Below are 18,088 nucleotides of genomic sequence, written 5' to 3'. Positions count from 1 at the left end.
GGAGTTTGGTGAGTGGTATGAGACTTGTCTATCCTTAACCAAATAGTCGGGGGATCGATCTCTGCCTTTGAGTATGGAGCAGCTTTAAATTCTTGGATCAGCTATCCCACCCATTAAGGTGCCTACAAATCAGCGCGGTGAATAGTCACTGGATCTGCCAGTAAATACCCTTGGTAGTTACAAAAAAAAAGCCAAATCCTTATATAAATATCATTCTCGTACGAATCAGCGCGGTGAATAATCACTGGGTCCGCCGATAAATACCCTTGGTAATTACAAAAAAAAAGCCAAATCCTTATATCAATATCATTCTCGTTTATGCATATTTAGTGTTGTTTTATAGATTAGTTTGATTTAATATAGTAAAAAAGATTATCAACATTTTCAACCAAAAAAATAAAATAAAAAACGTTAAAAAACGTCAAACAAGAATGATGTTTATATAAGACATGTAGCATTCTGTTATTTCTCCCCTATTCAATGTCCATGGCTGAATATCTATTGTTTGTTTGTTTTTCAACATGTTCATGCTAAAGCTATTCAAGATAAGCTAGGAGAAATGGAGTGCTAGAATACAAACAAGATAAATGTATATAACTAGAGAATAGGTAGATTACAAATATAACAAAATTATTATTAGGATAGTATGGGGTTTACAATACAAATAATCTCTAGGGCAATTTTATTTGCTATTGTAATTGGGAAAGACTATAGATTAAGCAAAGTATGAAGATGAAGAAGATGTATCAGCAAGGACCTGCAAAATTCCATAACTAAATTTGTCAATTAGGGATCCATTTTCCATGCAAGAGTGTCATCAAAAGGTAGATTTATTGTACCTCTAGTTGCTCTTCGGTAAATGAATCTTTATGTACATTCCAAGTGTCTGCATGGGTACGTCGGAATTCAGCAACCGCTTTAGTAACGGTGGATTTCAAAGGCGATGGCTCCGACACAAAACGGGCCAGCAGAGTAACATGCTCCGGCAACCAACTGGAACATTTGCATTTCAAGTATAAGCAAAACACCTACTAATTTACATGTATAAAAGGACAGAATACCAACAATCTTAAGTTGATCGTGGAGAATTCGTTCATGTGCAGTGCTATTATGTATATAATCCCCTAATAGTGTGTTTGTTTCATGATATTGAATTCCACAACTCAATTTAAGATGGATAATCATGTGGTATTTAGTCATGGCCAACCCTTCAACTAAAATAGTCTCACTACTTAATCCTAGATTGTGTCTTGGTATTATTTTATCTAGCAAACCGAACACCACCTAGGTTGCTCATATAATTAAACATGTGTGAACAATTTTCATGTGTATCTGATATGATGCGATGCTATTCTGGTTTTGATAGTAGTGCACTATTATACTCATACGGAAACACAAGAAGAAAGTCATGAATTCGCATTTCTGTTTGGTTTTAATGGTTTTTGAACTTTTATCTTAAACCAAGACAAAAGTTCAAATCATAAAAAATCTCAAGAGCATCACCACCCCAGAAACTACCAAAACCAGGATTAGATTGGCCTGCTCAGATACTTCTCTAACTGTGTATGCATTTACAAGATTAAATCTAAGCTCCTTGTATTATTGTTGACTAGAAACGAGGATATCATATACCAAAACATCTAGGTATGGTGGTTATTAATGACCATCATTTACGTTTTAGCCTGAACTATGCAATTTCATTATATACAACTAGTTCCCAAAATAGAATCTTAGGCATTTCAGATGTAGAACTCACCTGGGAATATCATAGGGAACTGACAGTACACATGCAGCCAAAGCAAGTATTGAACCATGTACGGACGCAATGGGCAATGCAGAAACCGTGCCCCTGAAATATCAAATTGATAAGTTACACCAAAACGTATATCCATACACAGAATGTGTTGATATTGATATAGCAGAAGATACTTATTTCAATATTTGCCTATTTGAAGAGCACCGTCCATAAAGAACTTAAGTAGCATATCAATGGTCAACGCACCCATTATGGAACAAGGTTGAGGAGGAATACATTTTAAAGTCGATTATCTAAACAAAGTTTGTGTCAAAATGACATTACGAGTAAAACTCTCAACCTCAGAATCAGTTGTTAGATATTGAAGCTAACACATTGCTATAATAATCTTTAGATTAGATGGGGGAAGGGAGAGCAGAAGTAGAGGATTAAATGTTCTTGAGATCTTTCGTGAATGGACTAATCTTCAGAAAGGCACCATACTTTATACTCCCTTCGTCCCAGCTAAGATGACACATTTCTTAGGCGGCACGGGATTTTAGGAGTTCTTGGTTAATGTGTTTAATTGGAGAGAGAAGAGGTGGGTAAAAGTATTAAATGAAGAGAGAAAAGGAGTTGAATATTTTAATTGGAGAGAAAAAAAAGTGGGTGTATTAATTGGAGAGAGAAAGTTACGTCAATTTTTCCAAAAAGGAAAGTGTGTCATCTTTAGCTAGGACAGAGGGAGTACAAGCTAATGAGTGGTCACTGGAGGGGGATAGCGATAAACTGAAAGTCTACACAAGGGTACACAAGGGTCTCAGTTCTAGGCAACTGCTTAAAGCAGTTTAGAACCTTTGGGCTTAGCAATATAGTCAAGTGGATATAAAACCTGAAAATATGCCAGAAAGAATAAAAAGTACATACAACAATGAAATAGGGATAAGAAAAGGCCACAACAATTGGAAGACTCGGCCTCTCGAGTTGCTGTCTATTGCAGGTTATGCGAAAATAATTTCTATAATGAAACTTCATTACACATAGCTTAGAAGAAGTTTCTAGACATGGCTCATTACAAAGATAACTACTCATATAATATAATGACGGAAGCAGAAGATATATGAAAATCTCAAGCAATATACTACCTTTGTTTCCTTTTCTTCAGGACAGCAACAGCTTGCTCATAAGCTCTCTTGCGAAAATCTTCAACTAAGTCGACATCCCCTCCCTTCATCAATCCTGCTAAAACAGCAGCAGCATGCTCTCTTACCTGAATAAAAGAATTACAAAGGATCAATTTTTCCATTAACCATCTCATGGAAGAGGATGGATTTTATATCCTTGGACAGCCAAAAAAGAAGTGTATTGATCATTGACTCCTTGCCTCAAGTTGACTGTCTGTTAGGAGCTTTTCCACAGCTTGCCAGATTTGTTGTTTATCCTTGTTTGAGAGAATAAAAGCATGTCTGCAAGAAGATGGAAAAGAACTATGAGTCATACTGTTGGATGAAAAAGTTAATACAGCCTCCCAATGATTAACAACTGCCAAAGATATTAAGAATGAGAAAACGAGATATCCTACATAATTCAGAGAGCAATATCAGACAGAACATTCTTTTCTTTAGAGATACTAGAAAAGACATAAAATTTTGGCCGCACGGGGACCACCTGCTGAAATGCATAAATGTATTAACTAAAAAGGTGAAGAAAATGCCAAACTTCCTTGGGGTGAATTCAATTAATCTTCATAGATGACGGGAACATAAAATATATAAAGACAATACTACATGATCCAACCTATAGCATACCTGTACATGAAACTTCTCAAGAAGGTTAGAGTTGCAGATCTAGTTCTCCAATTTGGATCATTAGCTAAAGAAACAATAATAGGCACAGCTTTCCGTAGATGAGGCTCCCCAAACACCCTCCATTTTAGTAATTCAAAAGCCGCCTTGGCTAGATTTGACAGATCTTTGTTTGATGTTTCCTTTAAGAAAAAAGATCCACGGAGTATAAAGAGCATGAAGCACATGTAATCATAGCCACATATAATTGAAAGAAAGTACTAGTTTCCATAAGTTTTACTTGATTAAAATACTAAATACAAGTACTCTATAATAGTAAAGCAGTCATATGTATATAGCAGGTGCTATAGTCACAATTATGTTATTACGTGAGAAAAATATTATACATTTGAAGACGAAAACCCTGCCAGCTCAATTGCTCACAGTTGAATTAATTCTTTAGATATACAGACTCAAAAAATGCAATAGTCCTAATCAACATAATTAAGTTTCGAGAATACTAAACTGGGTCATAGTATAAAGTTCTAGTGGTGTAGGCAAATAGCTTAGGTTATTCAAAATCAGTTAACTGCCTTGAATTGCAATGTCACAAGGAAAAACTCTTCATAAGGAACAACTCTAGAAAAACAAAAGAACTAAGAATTTTCTGGCTGCTTGTATTATTCCATTAGGTTTTTGAGTTTCGGCCATAAGCCAACAGTACTGGACCAAGTCAAGGCTAGTTCTTTAACTCAAGAAAAGAGATGCTACAATAATTAATATATGAACATAACTGAGACAAAAGCAAATGCAAGTGCATTTTTTGTTCAATCAATTTAATGTAAGGGTATCAATGTTGACCAGAACCATAGAAGCATGAAACTCACAGAGAATCACCTGTAAAGATATCACTGGATATAGAAGTTCCACTATAACATCCAACAAAGCAGAAGACCTTCCAGACTTCAAGGATGATATAATAAAATGAAACAACTGCACATAGAGAAAGCTCAAATCAATTGCTCACATAACCAACATGAGAAGAGAAGGGTTTATTTTATCCAAGAATCAGACAAGTGTGTAAGCAAAAGGATACCGTTTCCATCCATCTAATATCGTCTTTCGAATCCTCACTTGACAGCCCGTTTTCTTTTATTGGCTTTGTTGGAATTTCTAAACTTTCTGATGCACTAATACTCTGTATCTTAATTACCAATTCCGAAGCTCGTTTTACCAAATATTGATCCCAGCTTCCTGTGGTGCTTATGTCTGAAGTACTGGCTCCCACTTCTTGTAAGTGACCACTGCCACAGGTTGGACAAAGTCGAAGGTTTGAACATAATACAGAAAGCGTAACACCAATTGCTTCCCTTACCTGTTAAATAAATAGTCAATTACATGAAGGATACACCCAGAAACCAGTAATGAATTGGTAAAATACAATACAAAGTACGAATTCAAATTACAGGAAGCAGTCACATTCAGTAACCAGTAAATACACAGCTACCAAATGGTGATCCCAGAAGATTTTGGAAATACAAGCCACCCATGATAATTATTACAAAATCTGCTTACAAAAGTATTAAGATATCTGGTTTCTGGAAGTTGTACTCCAACAAGAAATAATCCATTTTGTTCAAACCTTTTTGCCCCAACCCAGAAAAGAAAATTCTCCCTCTGTCCACGAAATAGTCTTATTTTGGCATTTTGGAATGTCCACGAAAAATAGTCCCATTATAAAAATTGAACCTTTCTCTCATACTTTACCCACTTTTTTCTCCTTCTCTCTCTTAATTTACCAATTTCTCATTAAAACCCGTGCCGTCCAACAATGAGCCTATTTTTCTCGTGAACTGAGGGAGTAGAACAAAAGATCACATAGGGGAGGGAGTAGAGAAACAGAAAACAAATAAAGAAGGTAAAACATGTTCTTAACACTAATCTATAATTTGGTCCTGCATCAATGCAGACATTGAAGACTGAGAGAGATTGATTGAAGAAATAAATATTCCAATTGGAATGGAAACTGATTTCAGAAACAACAAAATTCAGAGAGTTGCGGCTCTCCTCATAAATCCCAATTGTGTTTCGGAATGGAATAGGATCAAGATCAAACCTTATTCCATGGTATTCACATGAGGTTCACCCTAAGTGCTGGCCCACTAATAGAAGCCATAGTTAAAAATCGGGAGACAAATAATGCAATATATCATACTTCTTCCCTAAAGCACGTGTATGGAAATAAAGTCATTAACCTGTGCAGATGAGAGGCTCATGTTGCTCAATAATTCTTTCAGAAGACCATGATGAAACAACAATTCTGCTTCAGACATTCTTGGAGGAGATACTTCTATAAGGGCAGCTGAAAGAAAAGTATAGCGCTTGGCAACCACAGAAGTAGTCACTGTTTCTGGTAAAGGCTTCATCAAGCAATCAATTATTTTCTCTCTTAGAAAAGGAGCCTTAGTTCCAGATTTCCCCTTCCCAGTGACAGCATAACGTATACTTGCAGCCCATTCCGGAATAGATTCCACTGATGGAGCATGAATAATGTTCTGCAACTGGATAACCATCCAGCTATCCCATGCTTCTGAAATCCCATGGACATCTGAATGCAGCACTCCAGCTAATGCTTCAGCAGCAACACATTGCTTTGACCTCTCCTTAGCAACCACAAACTCCTCTAGTGCATTTCTCAGAGCCAGCAAAACTGGCATACCACATTCTTGAATTAGTCTTTTAAAGATCCGGGCAAAGTTTGAGTAAAAAGTATCACTTCCAAATAAAGATATCCAACTTGGAGTACGAGGCCATGAAGCAGAAAACTCAAAATAGAAACGGGTTATTGATTTGTCTGCAAACGTCTGCATAGAATTTCCATGTCCTCTGGACGCAGTATCTATATCACTGATGATATGAACATGAGACAGACTATTCAAAGTCTCCCTGAAAAAGCTTTCTTCCTGAAAAATACTACTTAAAGCTCCTCCAATAGATGACTTGGGCTCTTCATATCCGTCATGGGGAGTGTTATCTGCTGACAACTTGTAAGGTGACTCCTTTAAAAGAGTGTTTAGTGCCGAGATTGCTAGAATTCTAGTCTGTGGAAGTTGACTCTTCAGATTCGTCAAAAAATGACCTAAAATTCATAAAATCTTAGCCGCAAAATTTGCAAGTTGCTCTAGTAATCTGGTAGTCGCATAACTGACAGAAATTCTACTAACAGTTTATATTATTAGTAGAAATTACACCTTTTTCAATGAGCGTAACAGGGTTAGTGACATACCAGCAATTTGACCTATAATCTTTGTGGATACATTTGGATCATTTCTGGATGCTGTAGCCAGCAGCAGCAGAATTCTATTAGCCATTAGATTATACCTAAAAAAGAGGCCACATGGGTATCATTAAATTTAATTTAGTAGAGATTGAAGAAATAATAGTCCTACAAGAAGCAATAAATGTCCCATACCGCCAATGCAAATTAGTGCTATCAAAACTCATAGAACCAATTACAGCAACCAAATCAGCAAATTCAGTTCCATCAGCATGATTGGCTCCGCGAAAAATGCTTCTTGATAATCCAGCAAAATGGATATTATACTTGACAAAAAGCTGTAGACATATCATAACAAAAAAACAATTACGGAATATCAGGTGTTATGTACCGGAATTTGACAACCCAATGGTAAATGACATGCTACAACTGTATCATCTAGCTAACCTCAGTAATTGCTTTCTGAGCCTTTTGGGATTCATTATGGGAGCTTCAAAACACATACACAAAAATAGCATATAAGCCACACTTATGGTTTACTCAAAAAACAATCTGGGTTAAAAACAATATATAGAAAGAATCGTTACCTGTATAAAATTCCAAGAAGGAATGACGACAAAGCCTTCCTGTCCTGGAGTAAGGAAAATGTGAAAAGTGTCAAAAGAACTAACAGAACCCTTTTCACAGTATTTTTAACCAAACAATTTTCTATAATCATACCGTTGTCAAACGCTTAAGAACTGTTTGGGATGTAAGTACAGCACAAGAACCCAAGACTGCATTTTCAGGCAAGCTGGAGTTCTTAAGATTTTCAGCAAGAGACAACACACACTTTGAAATTGTTGACGGCCATCTTTTCATCAACTTCAGGATACATTTCGCAGCAAGCCTGGGAACAAATACACATATATATTTAAAAATTGCCACAAGAAGCGGAGAACAATGTATTATCTATCCATGCACAAGTAGGACACAGTATTCTCAAACCAGGCAACATTGTCCATAGCATGATAATAAGATTTAAGGAAATGAAAAGAGTTGCAGAACTCACCTTCGTACAGTTTCATAACTATGTAAACAGAGTTCAAGTAGGTCGTCCATTAGAACTGTAACATGTTCTGATGGAAATATGTTCCTGCTGGTACGGAACAAATGATATGATGACTGTGATGATCTCCAAGTATTATGCATATAAGCTTTGTCTATTAGGGCCCACCTAGGCCTACAACAGAAACCATTCAGCTATTAGGCCTATGATATTTTCGTAAAAACATCGAAGTACATAAATCATGGTACAAGCCCACCTTCGTTTTCCTTTTGAATGTGATGACGCAATAAAATTAATTGGAGGCTCTACTACAGCAGTAGATTCAAGTTTCCAGGCCTGCCTGTGATTAGACCACTCTTCATATTCAGCACTTCCTGTAGGATCATAGAGAAGAATGATTACAATATCAACCATCAACTTAAGTATATCAGTCCTTACAGGGTATTCTCACCATGATTTCCTAATGTATCCATTATACGAATGAGAAGTAGCAATAAAATGCTATCATCAGACTTCTCCTTCAACAAATATCTGTAGGATCATGGAGTGTGAGTTTAAAGGGACACGAACGTTAAGACATTAAGAGTAGAGGAAAAGAAATTTACTTGCAGGTTTCATGGATGACGTTAGCAGCCTTTTGCCGTAACTCTGTGCTGCCAACACATGAGCCTGTTGCCCCAGCAATCAGAAAAGGAGAAGCTCCTGCCTCTTTAACCATCCCATTCTCAGAGGACGGCCTGAAATCAGGTAAACATGATAAAACACCTTGTAATGAAGAGTCAACCCGTAGAAGAGTCACTTTAAAGTGATCTTTCTCGTCTCCTGGGCATTAAAAGTACAAATAAGTCAGTCAGTATAAAGTAAACAATCTAAAAACAGAACAAAGAAAAGCCCTCATGCAAGATATCTGTTTTAGTTATATAATAGAGATGTGATCAATTGCAAACTTTTCTTAAATTTCTAACTTGCTAACACATCAATGCAGTATCTAAAAAATTTCAACACAAATTTAGTTGATATACTTGTGTCTTTGTGTTGACATCTATTTTTAAAAGTCAACACAAATGCATTAGCATGTCAACTAAATTTGTGTTAGCATACTAATGTCATCGTGTTGACATTTTTAGATACTACGTTGATGAGTTACCAAGTTAACAATTTAAGAAAAGTTGGTATTATAAACCACCCCTAACATAACATATATACAGGAGATGGATCATGACAAAACTTATCTTAAAGACAGAACGCAACACTATATCAGTTCGCAAATAGACTCAATATCAATACCCGATATGTTTTGTGATGCCAACTATATTAATGTATGAGATATTATTATCAGTTCTCATTTTCAAAAAGCTCTACCTGGAACCACTCCCTAATAGGTCCTCCCTCTGTCCTATAAAAATATGTGCACTTTCCGTTTTCGTCCGTTCCATAAATATATGAGCATTTTCATTTATGGAAAGTTGTTGCCAACACATTACTCATACACATCAATTTATTTAAAACTTATACTACTTAGGTCCATCATTAAACAATAAAATAATGTGTGTTTGGTGTCCACTGACACTATTTAACCACCATCCACCTCCCCTCTCTTACTTTACAAATTTTGCATTAACTCTTGTGTCATTTCAAATGCATATATATATATATATATATATATATATATATATATATATACACACACATGTAATGGAGGAAGTACATCTTTCGTGCAAACTACAAACTAAAATTTGGACCATTGGATTTTCAGATTTAATGTCAATGGATGACAAATAACCTCAACACTGTTGACATCAAATCTGAAAATCCAATGGTCCAAATTTTAGTTTGTAGTTCGTAGAAAAGATGTATGTGTAGTTTGCAATTGATTAGACCTCTCTCGATATGTTCATGGGGTCACATTATAATAATAACTAATTTCCAATACAGAACGCATATCTTTTCAATTTTGTGAATTAAATTATCTACGCAAAGACACAAGTTGATATTGTCTTCTGTTGATGTTTAAATTTACATTTTCTGTTGATAAAGTTATGCATTTGTGTTGATAATTTTAATATACAGAAATGAAAGTTATGCATTATGTATTGGAAATTAGTTATTATTTGATCACAGCCCTATATATATATATATATATAGGGAGATGATCAAAATAAGTATGTGTTTAAATCCAGAAATGCAGACCAAATCTTGGCCCTAGGATTAGATGATCTAATGGTCAATAATTAACCAAAAACACGGAAGGTCATAATTAAGCAATTTTAGGTCATATTATAATATTTGGGTTTAATGTCATGCTAAGATCGGTTTAGGTCATGCTTTGTTAGCATGACCTAAAAATTACCTAATTATGACCTAAAAGTGCCCTAATTATGATATTGTTCTGCGTTTCTGTATTTAAATCTAGTTTTGCATTGATCAAAACCATATATATATATATATATATATATATATATACTCCCCCCGTAAAATATAAATAGGATAATTAGGGATGTCGCGGGTTTTAATGCGTAATTGGTAAAGTAAGAAAGAATAAGAAAAAATAGTTCAAAGAGTGTAGTGGATGGTGGGACCCATATATGATAAAGTAAAAGAGAAGAGACAAAGTTTCAATAAATGGATATGGACTCTTTGTATGGGAAGGACGGAAAAAAAATTCAGCCAATTTCTATGTGACAGATGGAGTATATATAAGAGAACCTTCCATAATTCTATTATATGTCGAACAATAAAAAATTTACACAAACAAATAGAACTTTAGGTAAACAATTTGTGTTTACCGATATATATCGTTTGGGATCTGTCTCTTTATGTTATTCAATACATAACATTCTAAAATAGGTATACTAAAAAACTACTACTATAAGAGATATAAACTAGCATTGAAAATATCATCTAGCATTTGTTTAAAACTTAAACCACACTTATTTGGGAAGATAATTGTAAGAGATATACATAAGGGGATACCATAATCCATCAAAGGGGGTGTTAAAGTTCATAAAGAAAACAGGATTCATGTATACCTGGGTCAGAATGGATTTTAGATTGGCATATTGTCAGTAGGTCATCTAGAGCGGAATCAAAGTGCAGCCTTAGAAGTTCATTTGCAAAACTTATTTCATCCTCAATGGGGACATGCCACTTTGGCCCCATTATTGGCTTATCTAGTGAAAAATCTTTCATGTCAACCCACTCCTCTAGTGAAGCAGCAGAAGGATGATGCATAATACACCTGAGAAGACATAATATACGTGCACAAACTGCATAAGGAATGTTAGCTACTTGTTAAGTAAATTATGTGAAAGAGTTAGACATACTTGTACTGATCAATGGGATAATAGTGAACAAGGCTTCCTAAAAGAGAGCGCAGGACATGGTCACCAGCTCCATTAACCTACAAAATAAGTCTCTCCAATTAAATATTGAGAGGATAACTCCTCTAGATTTGGATTAGAGTCATTAGATATAAAAATGTACGTATAAATTTGTGGATCTGAGATCTCAATACAGGCCCAACATCTCACTCCGTCAATATATCTAATTAAAAATTTACTTCCTGCATCATTTCTAATGAAGATCAACAAATTTTAGTATTTGAAGACATATATAACACCCACGGCCCACCCAAACATTGTAACCTATTTTGATAAATGGGACTTGTCAAGGAAGACAGTGCTGATGAGTATAACAACGAAGGACCATCTACAATCTATTTTGACAAATGGAACTTGTCAAGGATAATTGACACAGCTTTTTGAAGACCTACTAAGCCTAATTTCGTATCTCGTTTTTCTCTAATCCTGAACTCAATGGTTATGTCATTTTATATGTTCATTTCTATCTTGGAAATATTTGTTTATTATGGGACAACACACTTGTGTTGTGGTGTGGCACAGCCAAATATTTGGATAAGCATGCAATAAGAAGCGTTAGTAAATGTATAATCCAGTAAACTGAAGCTAAAACAAACCTTCCAAGATGTCGAATCAAATGCAGAACTAAGAACTTCTTTGAATTGCTCTCTGTAAGATAAAAGTGCTGGACCTCCATAACTGATTGCCACTGAGAGTACTTTTAACTGATACTCAATAGCAGTTTCAAGAGCTGGTGATAGAATTGATTTTTCCTAGAAATGATACAACCATGAACAAAGAATTCCAGCAGAACTTAAAATCCATCAATGACATTTATAGAATAACAACCTTTCTTGAGGACGACGCATTAGAAGTTGCTCTATTCCTGTAACCTGTTTTGGGTGTTGCTTCCAAAGAAGTGGTAACTGACTCCAAAATTGGTTTGATTAGTTGAACGATTGCATCTTGTGGATTTGAATGAACACATGCACAGCAAAGTAGTCCGATTTCTGCTATTGCTCCAGGAAGAATACTTGTCGTGACAAACTTGGAAATTTTCTTGAGAGCCTATCGAGGTTAATACAAGTTCAGAGCATCTTTCGATAAGGTGAGACCAAGACAATCTAAATAGACTGAAACTAAATATATAGGTTCATGTATAGCCCAAGTACCTGCTTGTACAGAGAAGCCGAGAGCCTCCCGAGCAATATTTCCAGCATACAAAAGTAGTATGGCCCCTCCTCCACCAGGAAAGTCCCTGAAGTTGATGGTGTGTGAGTGCCTTCATTCCTGCAGCACAACTGACTACTTATTCCCATGGTTCACTGATAGAGAGAAACCCCCAAACAATGCTAACAAATAATGAAAATGAACTATTTTGACTTTGTTTGCAAGAGAAAGAAGGTATAATATTCCCTTTGTCCCATTAAAAATGAAACATTTTACTTTTTTTGATTGTCCCATTAAAAATGAAACGTTTCCAAAAATGGTAACAACTCTATCTCTACTTTTTCATCTCTCTTACTTTACTCTCTCTTCATTAATGCATAAAACAACAGTACATAAAATACGATGCCGATTTCCAAATGTGTCATATTTAATGGGACAGAGGAAGTATATAATATGATCTTACAGTACACTACTAGGTTCCAAGTGTTGGAGAAGAGAAAATAGCCGGCATAAGAACTCATCAAGCCACTCTGAGAAGCAAAATGATGGGAGCAGTGACCCTTCAGTTATATCATCATCCACTGTCGACATCTGCAAATGAAAGATTACAAGATAAATACCAAAGCATTACACATAGTTAAACTATAAGGCTTGAGTAAAGAGCCTCACATTAGAGAATATAGAACCAAGCAGTTGCATAGTGGCCAAGGTTTTGGGAGGATCATTGGCATCCATGCCAAGCAGAGCATTCGATAAAGATATCATCAGTAGATCAGCAAATGAATCAGATCCATGGTCCATAGGAAAGGCTGTTAAAGAGGTAAGGAACAGTGGTCTTCCGGCGAACGCTACAGATGCCACGGCACTCTTCAACTGGTGTGTTGCTGTCATCTGATAGACACACATCAAGTAAATTACAAAAAAAGGTAGTCATGAGTAGTAGTAAAGCAGGAAATTCTCATAGACTTCCTCATGTAGGACTTACCGTCTCCAAAGCCATGTGGAACCTAGACGCTAGAAAAGGTAAAACCAAAGATGGCTCAACATATGACAAGATAGATGTTGCAGTTGCTACTGTCTCAGATAGGTGCTCATTTTTGCTATATTGGCCACGATCAATTAACTTCAGTACGGTTTTCACAAAATCAACCCTTTCAGACTGCGTCAGGGATAGTCCAGATTGTTTGCTGCTATCTTTGCTCCTGGAATAATACTCTTTCAGAAATTTTGTCATCATAGTTCAGATTAGTTGTTCTGAAGATTCCTTACAGTTGCTCATGTTGCAAGCGCTTCTGGAAGGTATTCACCAAGTGGAACAAAAGGCGCTCCAATGAGTAAGTCCACCGCCCACCATTTGAAGGATGGTAATATCTGAAAAATAACAAAATACATGGTTGATAAAAATAGAATGAAGACTTCCGAATGAAGGAAATGGTCAAACAAAAAATAAAAATAATAGGAAACAAACTGCTCTAAGAGATTGGCCAATTTCGCAAAGTGCCACTGGGCTGAGCCACCAGGTTTCAATAGATACACCTGCATTGGATGAAGATAAGTCAAACCATGATTTGATCATTTTCCATGTGACTTTGGCCTGCTGGTTCAACTGCTAGGAAGATCACAGAAAACTTACTATAGATTTAGCAATGGCCTTTGCTTGTGACACAGACCGGTTTGCAAACAAAAATCTTGTGTTTCCAGGAACATCTATAGAAAATGGATAAGATCCAGTGCCATTAGCCACAGGAACCTGCACAAACAAACATCGCATATTCACTTCACACACAGCGAAAGTTCCTTTAATGCAAAAGCTCTCTTTGCATGCTTGACTTGTTGTTCAAAAGTAGATGGCCACAGGAACCATGAATAAGGACTAACATTCATGGAGCATGCAGACCAGTCACACAAAGAATAATGTGAGTCAAATAACTCCATGGAAGCAGATGTCATCATATGTAAAGTTTGTAAAGTAATAATTAAAAAAATACTGAAATCTGCTACCACCTGCTTACGACGCTATTCAAGTTCAATTTGCATTCTTTAATATATTATGAATTCCCATGTAATAATTCCGTCCCATTAGTGTTGGATCATATTCCTTTTTGGGCCATCCCATTACAGTTGGGTCATTTCCTTTTTGGGCAAAATAAAATACACTAAATCCCTCTTTACTTTATTATCTCATAACTCTCCCATTTTATATTCTCACTCCACTTAACTGATTACATATTTATTTCTTAATCTCCGTGCTCAAAAGAATTGCTCCAACAATAATGGAACCGAGGGAGTACAAAGAAACTTCTACAACATCCTCAATAAATGGGTATAGCAGATTCTCAGCATGGAATGATAGAAACCTTGAACGCCATATTTTCAATGTAACTAATAGCTAGAACATGTAAAGAAGCAGCGTTACCTCAAACATGTTCAAGTAAATATTAAACAGATCTGGGAGAAAACTTTCCCAGTCAATGAACTTATAGTTCTTTATGACTCGAGCACTGAGAGAGGCCCATTGGCTGTTCCAAAATTGACAATTTGGTATTGAACCCCAATGATCTAAACATTTTTTAATCCATTCACTGCAACAGAGATGAAAGATATCAAATGTATCATCAAAATGAAATCCCATTCATCATATAAAGAAATTACAGAAAAGAAAACTGGCACTCCTTACTCTTGAAAGAAATCCATATTTTCGATGTTAGTGGGGAGAAAAAGTCGGACAAACCCAGCACCCTCAAAAGAAGCATTATGCCATGGGTTCTCCATCAGAGATCTGAAATTGATTTCAACAAGATCGTTGTATATTAAATCAAAATTTGATGTAACAACCATAACATGATATGAAAGAATATTTATAATTAGCAAAGGCTGGAACGAAGATATGTTCCCGTGACTCATGAGGAAATCCTATTGATTTATGCTTTTTGAGAAGGTTAGATGATTCAGATCATTCAGTAAATCAAAGTAATTGCAATATCCATTTTAAAACACACAATAACAATTTGGATGTATATGTTGTTATTGCATTGCAGTTGATAGCTAAGGTAAAAAAAATTAAGAGTACAAAGTTGATGAAAGAAAAGCTTCATAAAACAGTTTTTTCCCAACATCCACTAGTCAAGTTTCTAATAATGCTATCGTTGATGGGAGTCACAGGACATAGAAAGTACTTGACTGTTACCAAATGCAACCATCAAACTTAAACTCAATTTGAAGAAAGAAAACAGAAACTATAATTAATAGTATAAAATATGTAAAGTTTCCTCCAATATTTTATACGCCTAGCTGACTAGTACAGTATTTTAGAAGAGTATCCAAAGCTAAAATTTTAGTAAATAAGAAAGACACCTGAATTCGGACCATATCTGAAAAGCAGAACCTGCAGGGAAAAATCTTCGGCAAGATCGAACAAGGGAAGTAACTGTTTCAAAATGTCGTTGTCTTACTCGCCATCCTTCAGGGCCAGTGTTCCTGGATCAGGAATTAACATCAACTGATATGAATATAGAGGAGAAGAACAAGAACTGATACCCAAAGTCACTAGATTATACAACTATGATATATCTAACGCACAGTTTCACACACCACACCATATACATGCATAAACAACCGCCGGTTGCTGCAACTCGGTGGTAATTATTCAACTGCATTCTGCAGAAGGTTTGTCAAAGGGTGCTATAGAACCCAGAACCCTGGGGAATGTTCATGGCCTTACTAACACTATGGCTAGGTCCACATAGAAACAACATAATCTTGGAAAGCCCAAATAAAATGCCAAGCTTACGCAAGGAAACCCCTAGATCACTTTGTAACATATACTTTAAAGTTTAACCCATTGAAAATCAGGTTCAGGAATTATTTAGAAGAAAAGGCACAAAAAAAATATTGAAGAAACAAGAAAAGGCAGGGTTATGGAACTTACCTTGTAAAGTGTGTGTGAATCAAAATATCATATAGAGGCTTCCACTGGACTTTTAAGGATAACTTTTTCCTGTACTTGTTCAACAATTTCACTAGAATGTTTCCCCATCTAACCTAATTTCAACATGTACTAGAAGAACTCAGAGCATATAAACAAGGCAACTTCATTAGGAACAATATAAACCAAATATGTACCTGTGCATATAGCTTGTTTTCTGATATTTGAAACAGTTGCAATCCAACTTCAATAATGGCAGAAACATCTTCGACCATTAAATCACTTTTAGCCTTCACAAAACTGCATGATAAAAGATAAAGAATAAACCTTAATTACTTACAAGCCCATACAAACTACATGTCAGTAATACAAACTACTACATCCGTCCCAAGGTAGATGTCACACTTTACTTTTTTGGAAAAAGTAAATCACTATTAATTGGCATATTTTGCAGCAGCTCCAAGTTGAAATGTACACTCAATTAAAATGGCTTTTATTAGTTTCGATTAGAAAGTTTTAGAATGGATAAAAATAAACATGCAGACACATAGTTTGTATAGATACATATACACTCATACAGACACATAGTTTGTATAGATACATATACACTCACAGTATATATAAATTATAACTAATATTACAATCTGGAGTAGGTAGAGAAGAGATAAGTGAGAGCGGAGTAGGTAGAGAAGAGATAAGTGAGAGCGCAACCGGATTAAGTTTCTTGGAAAAAACCAAGTGGATCTAGGAAATTAACTTTTGTTATTGACTACTCCATTTTCCTTGAGTCTATAGTCTATACTCGAGAGGATGAAATGACAACATGTAAAATATTTGAGTGAAAGTGAAAAACAACCTTGGCTCTAGACATAATACACCTAAACGTTTCCAAAAATGGAAACAACATCTTCTCTACTTTCATTAACAACAGTACATAAAATCTCGTGCCGAAAAGCAAATGTTTCATTTCTAAGTTCTATATATACATGGGTTAACCTCACGCAATTATTTTCCAAAATGCAAAGACTATCACTAAATGGATTACAAACTTCATTTTCTGGCCATTTTGTTCATCTGAAATGGATGATATCACATTGGCAAAAAACAGATACATTCCTCGAAATTATTTCTCGGTAATCGTACAGTAATTCGGAAATCAGAAGTGGAATTGAGTGAATAAACTTGATCTAAGTAAAATAACTCCACGAACACTAAATCAAAATAAAAGATAAGAGTCGGTCCTTCAAAAATTAAGAGGGGAAAGGCACTAGTTTACGGAACTTGAAGCTCAAACATAAACAATTGGAACTGCAAAACGAATTGAGAATCAAACAAAAATATGAGAATTAAAAGTGGTAAGACTTAACAGGTCAATGACGGAGACCCATTTAAGAGTAGAGTAAACCGATTCGGAATCGTCGGGATTGTAAGACTCCTTAACGGACTTGACGACTCCGGCGAATGCCTCCTTCTCGCGCTTCGTCTCCTCCGCGACGGAGGGCGGAAGCCATGCGTTGTAGAGATGCATAGTGTTGCAGAATCGGATTGCTGAAAGAGGTTAAATCCGTCGCCTGTAGCTGTGTGTATGGAAAGGAAAATGGAATTAGGGGAGAGATTTCGGGGTAATGACGATTTTTATAAACGAGTCTTTGTTTACTTTCTTTTTGGCCAAGAAATAGATAGAGAATTTCCGACTTGTTACCGGAAGTGACGACGGCTAGGATTGGGTAAAAATACCAAATACTGAAATACCGCCCTTACCCTATCGAAAAAATACCGAAAATGCAATT

At 35.8% G+C, this 18,088-nt stretch overlaps 1 protein-coding gene across 1 annotated transcript; it reads right to left on the bottom strand.

Annotated features, from left to right (window-relative positions):
* Nucleotides 1-568: 568 nt before the first annotated feature.
* On the bottom strand, nucleotides 569-17,955 carry LOC121753374 (proteasome activator subunit 4-like). The gene is made up of 35 exons (XM_042148662.1): nucleotides 17,666-17,955; nucleotides 16,496-16,598; nucleotides 16,302-16,414; nucleotides 15,728-15,850; nucleotides 15,051-15,152; nucleotides 14,790-14,955; nucleotides 14,007-14,123; nucleotides 13,842-13,909; nucleotides 13,643-13,744; nucleotides 13,359-13,575; nucleotides 13,043-13,264; nucleotides 12,837-12,964; nucleotides 12,376-12,493; nucleotides 12,053-12,271; nucleotides 11,821-11,976; nucleotides 11,168-11,244; nucleotides 10,874-11,082; nucleotides 8,450-8,666; nucleotides 8,296-8,375; nucleotides 8,101-8,218; nucleotides 7,848-8,018; nucleotides 7,517-7,685; nucleotides 7,384-7,427; nucleotides 7,244-7,286; nucleotides 6,992-7,134; nucleotides 6,806-6,900; nucleotides 5,775-6,658; nucleotides 4,616-4,894; nucleotides 4,417-4,512; nucleotides 3,544-3,722; nucleotides 3,120-3,201; nucleotides 2,881-3,005; nucleotides 1,757-1,849; nucleotides 840-993; nucleotides 569-757 (listed from the first exon to the last, which is right to left on the bottom strand). The coding sequence occupies exons 1-35, from the start codon at nucleotides 17,824-17,826 to the stop codon at nucleotides 716-718; spliced, it is 5,415 nt and encodes a 1,804-aa protein (XP_042004596.1). The 5' UTR covers nucleotides 17,827-17,955; the 3' UTR covers nucleotides 569-715.
* Between the last annotated feature and the right edge of the window lie 133 nt (nucleotides 17,956-18,088).

The sequence above is a fragment of the Salvia splendens genome, chromosome 10 (genome assembly GCF_004379255.2).
Source record: "Salvia splendens isolate huo1 chromosome 10, SspV2, whole genome shotgun sequence".
Lineage (NCBI taxonomy): Eukaryota > Viridiplantae > Streptophyta > Magnoliopsida > Lamiales > Lamiaceae > Salvia > Salvia splendens.
Note: the sequence above shows the minus strand (reverse complement) of the source record. Positions and strands in the feature narration are given on the sequence as shown.

Coding starts and splice junctions, on each gene's coding strand:
- LOC121753374 (XM_042148662.1), bottom strand. CDS start 17,826: ATGCATCTCTACAACGCATGGCTTCCGCCCTCCGTCGCGGAGGAGACG. Junction 14,956..15,050: donor AATATGGATTTCTTTCAAGA/GTAAGGAGTGCC, acceptor TCTCTGTTGCAG/TGAATGGATTAAAAAATGTT. Junction 758..839: donor TTACCGAAGAGCAACTAGAG/GTACAATAAATC, acceptor GGAATTTTGCAG/GTCCTTGCTGATACATCTTC.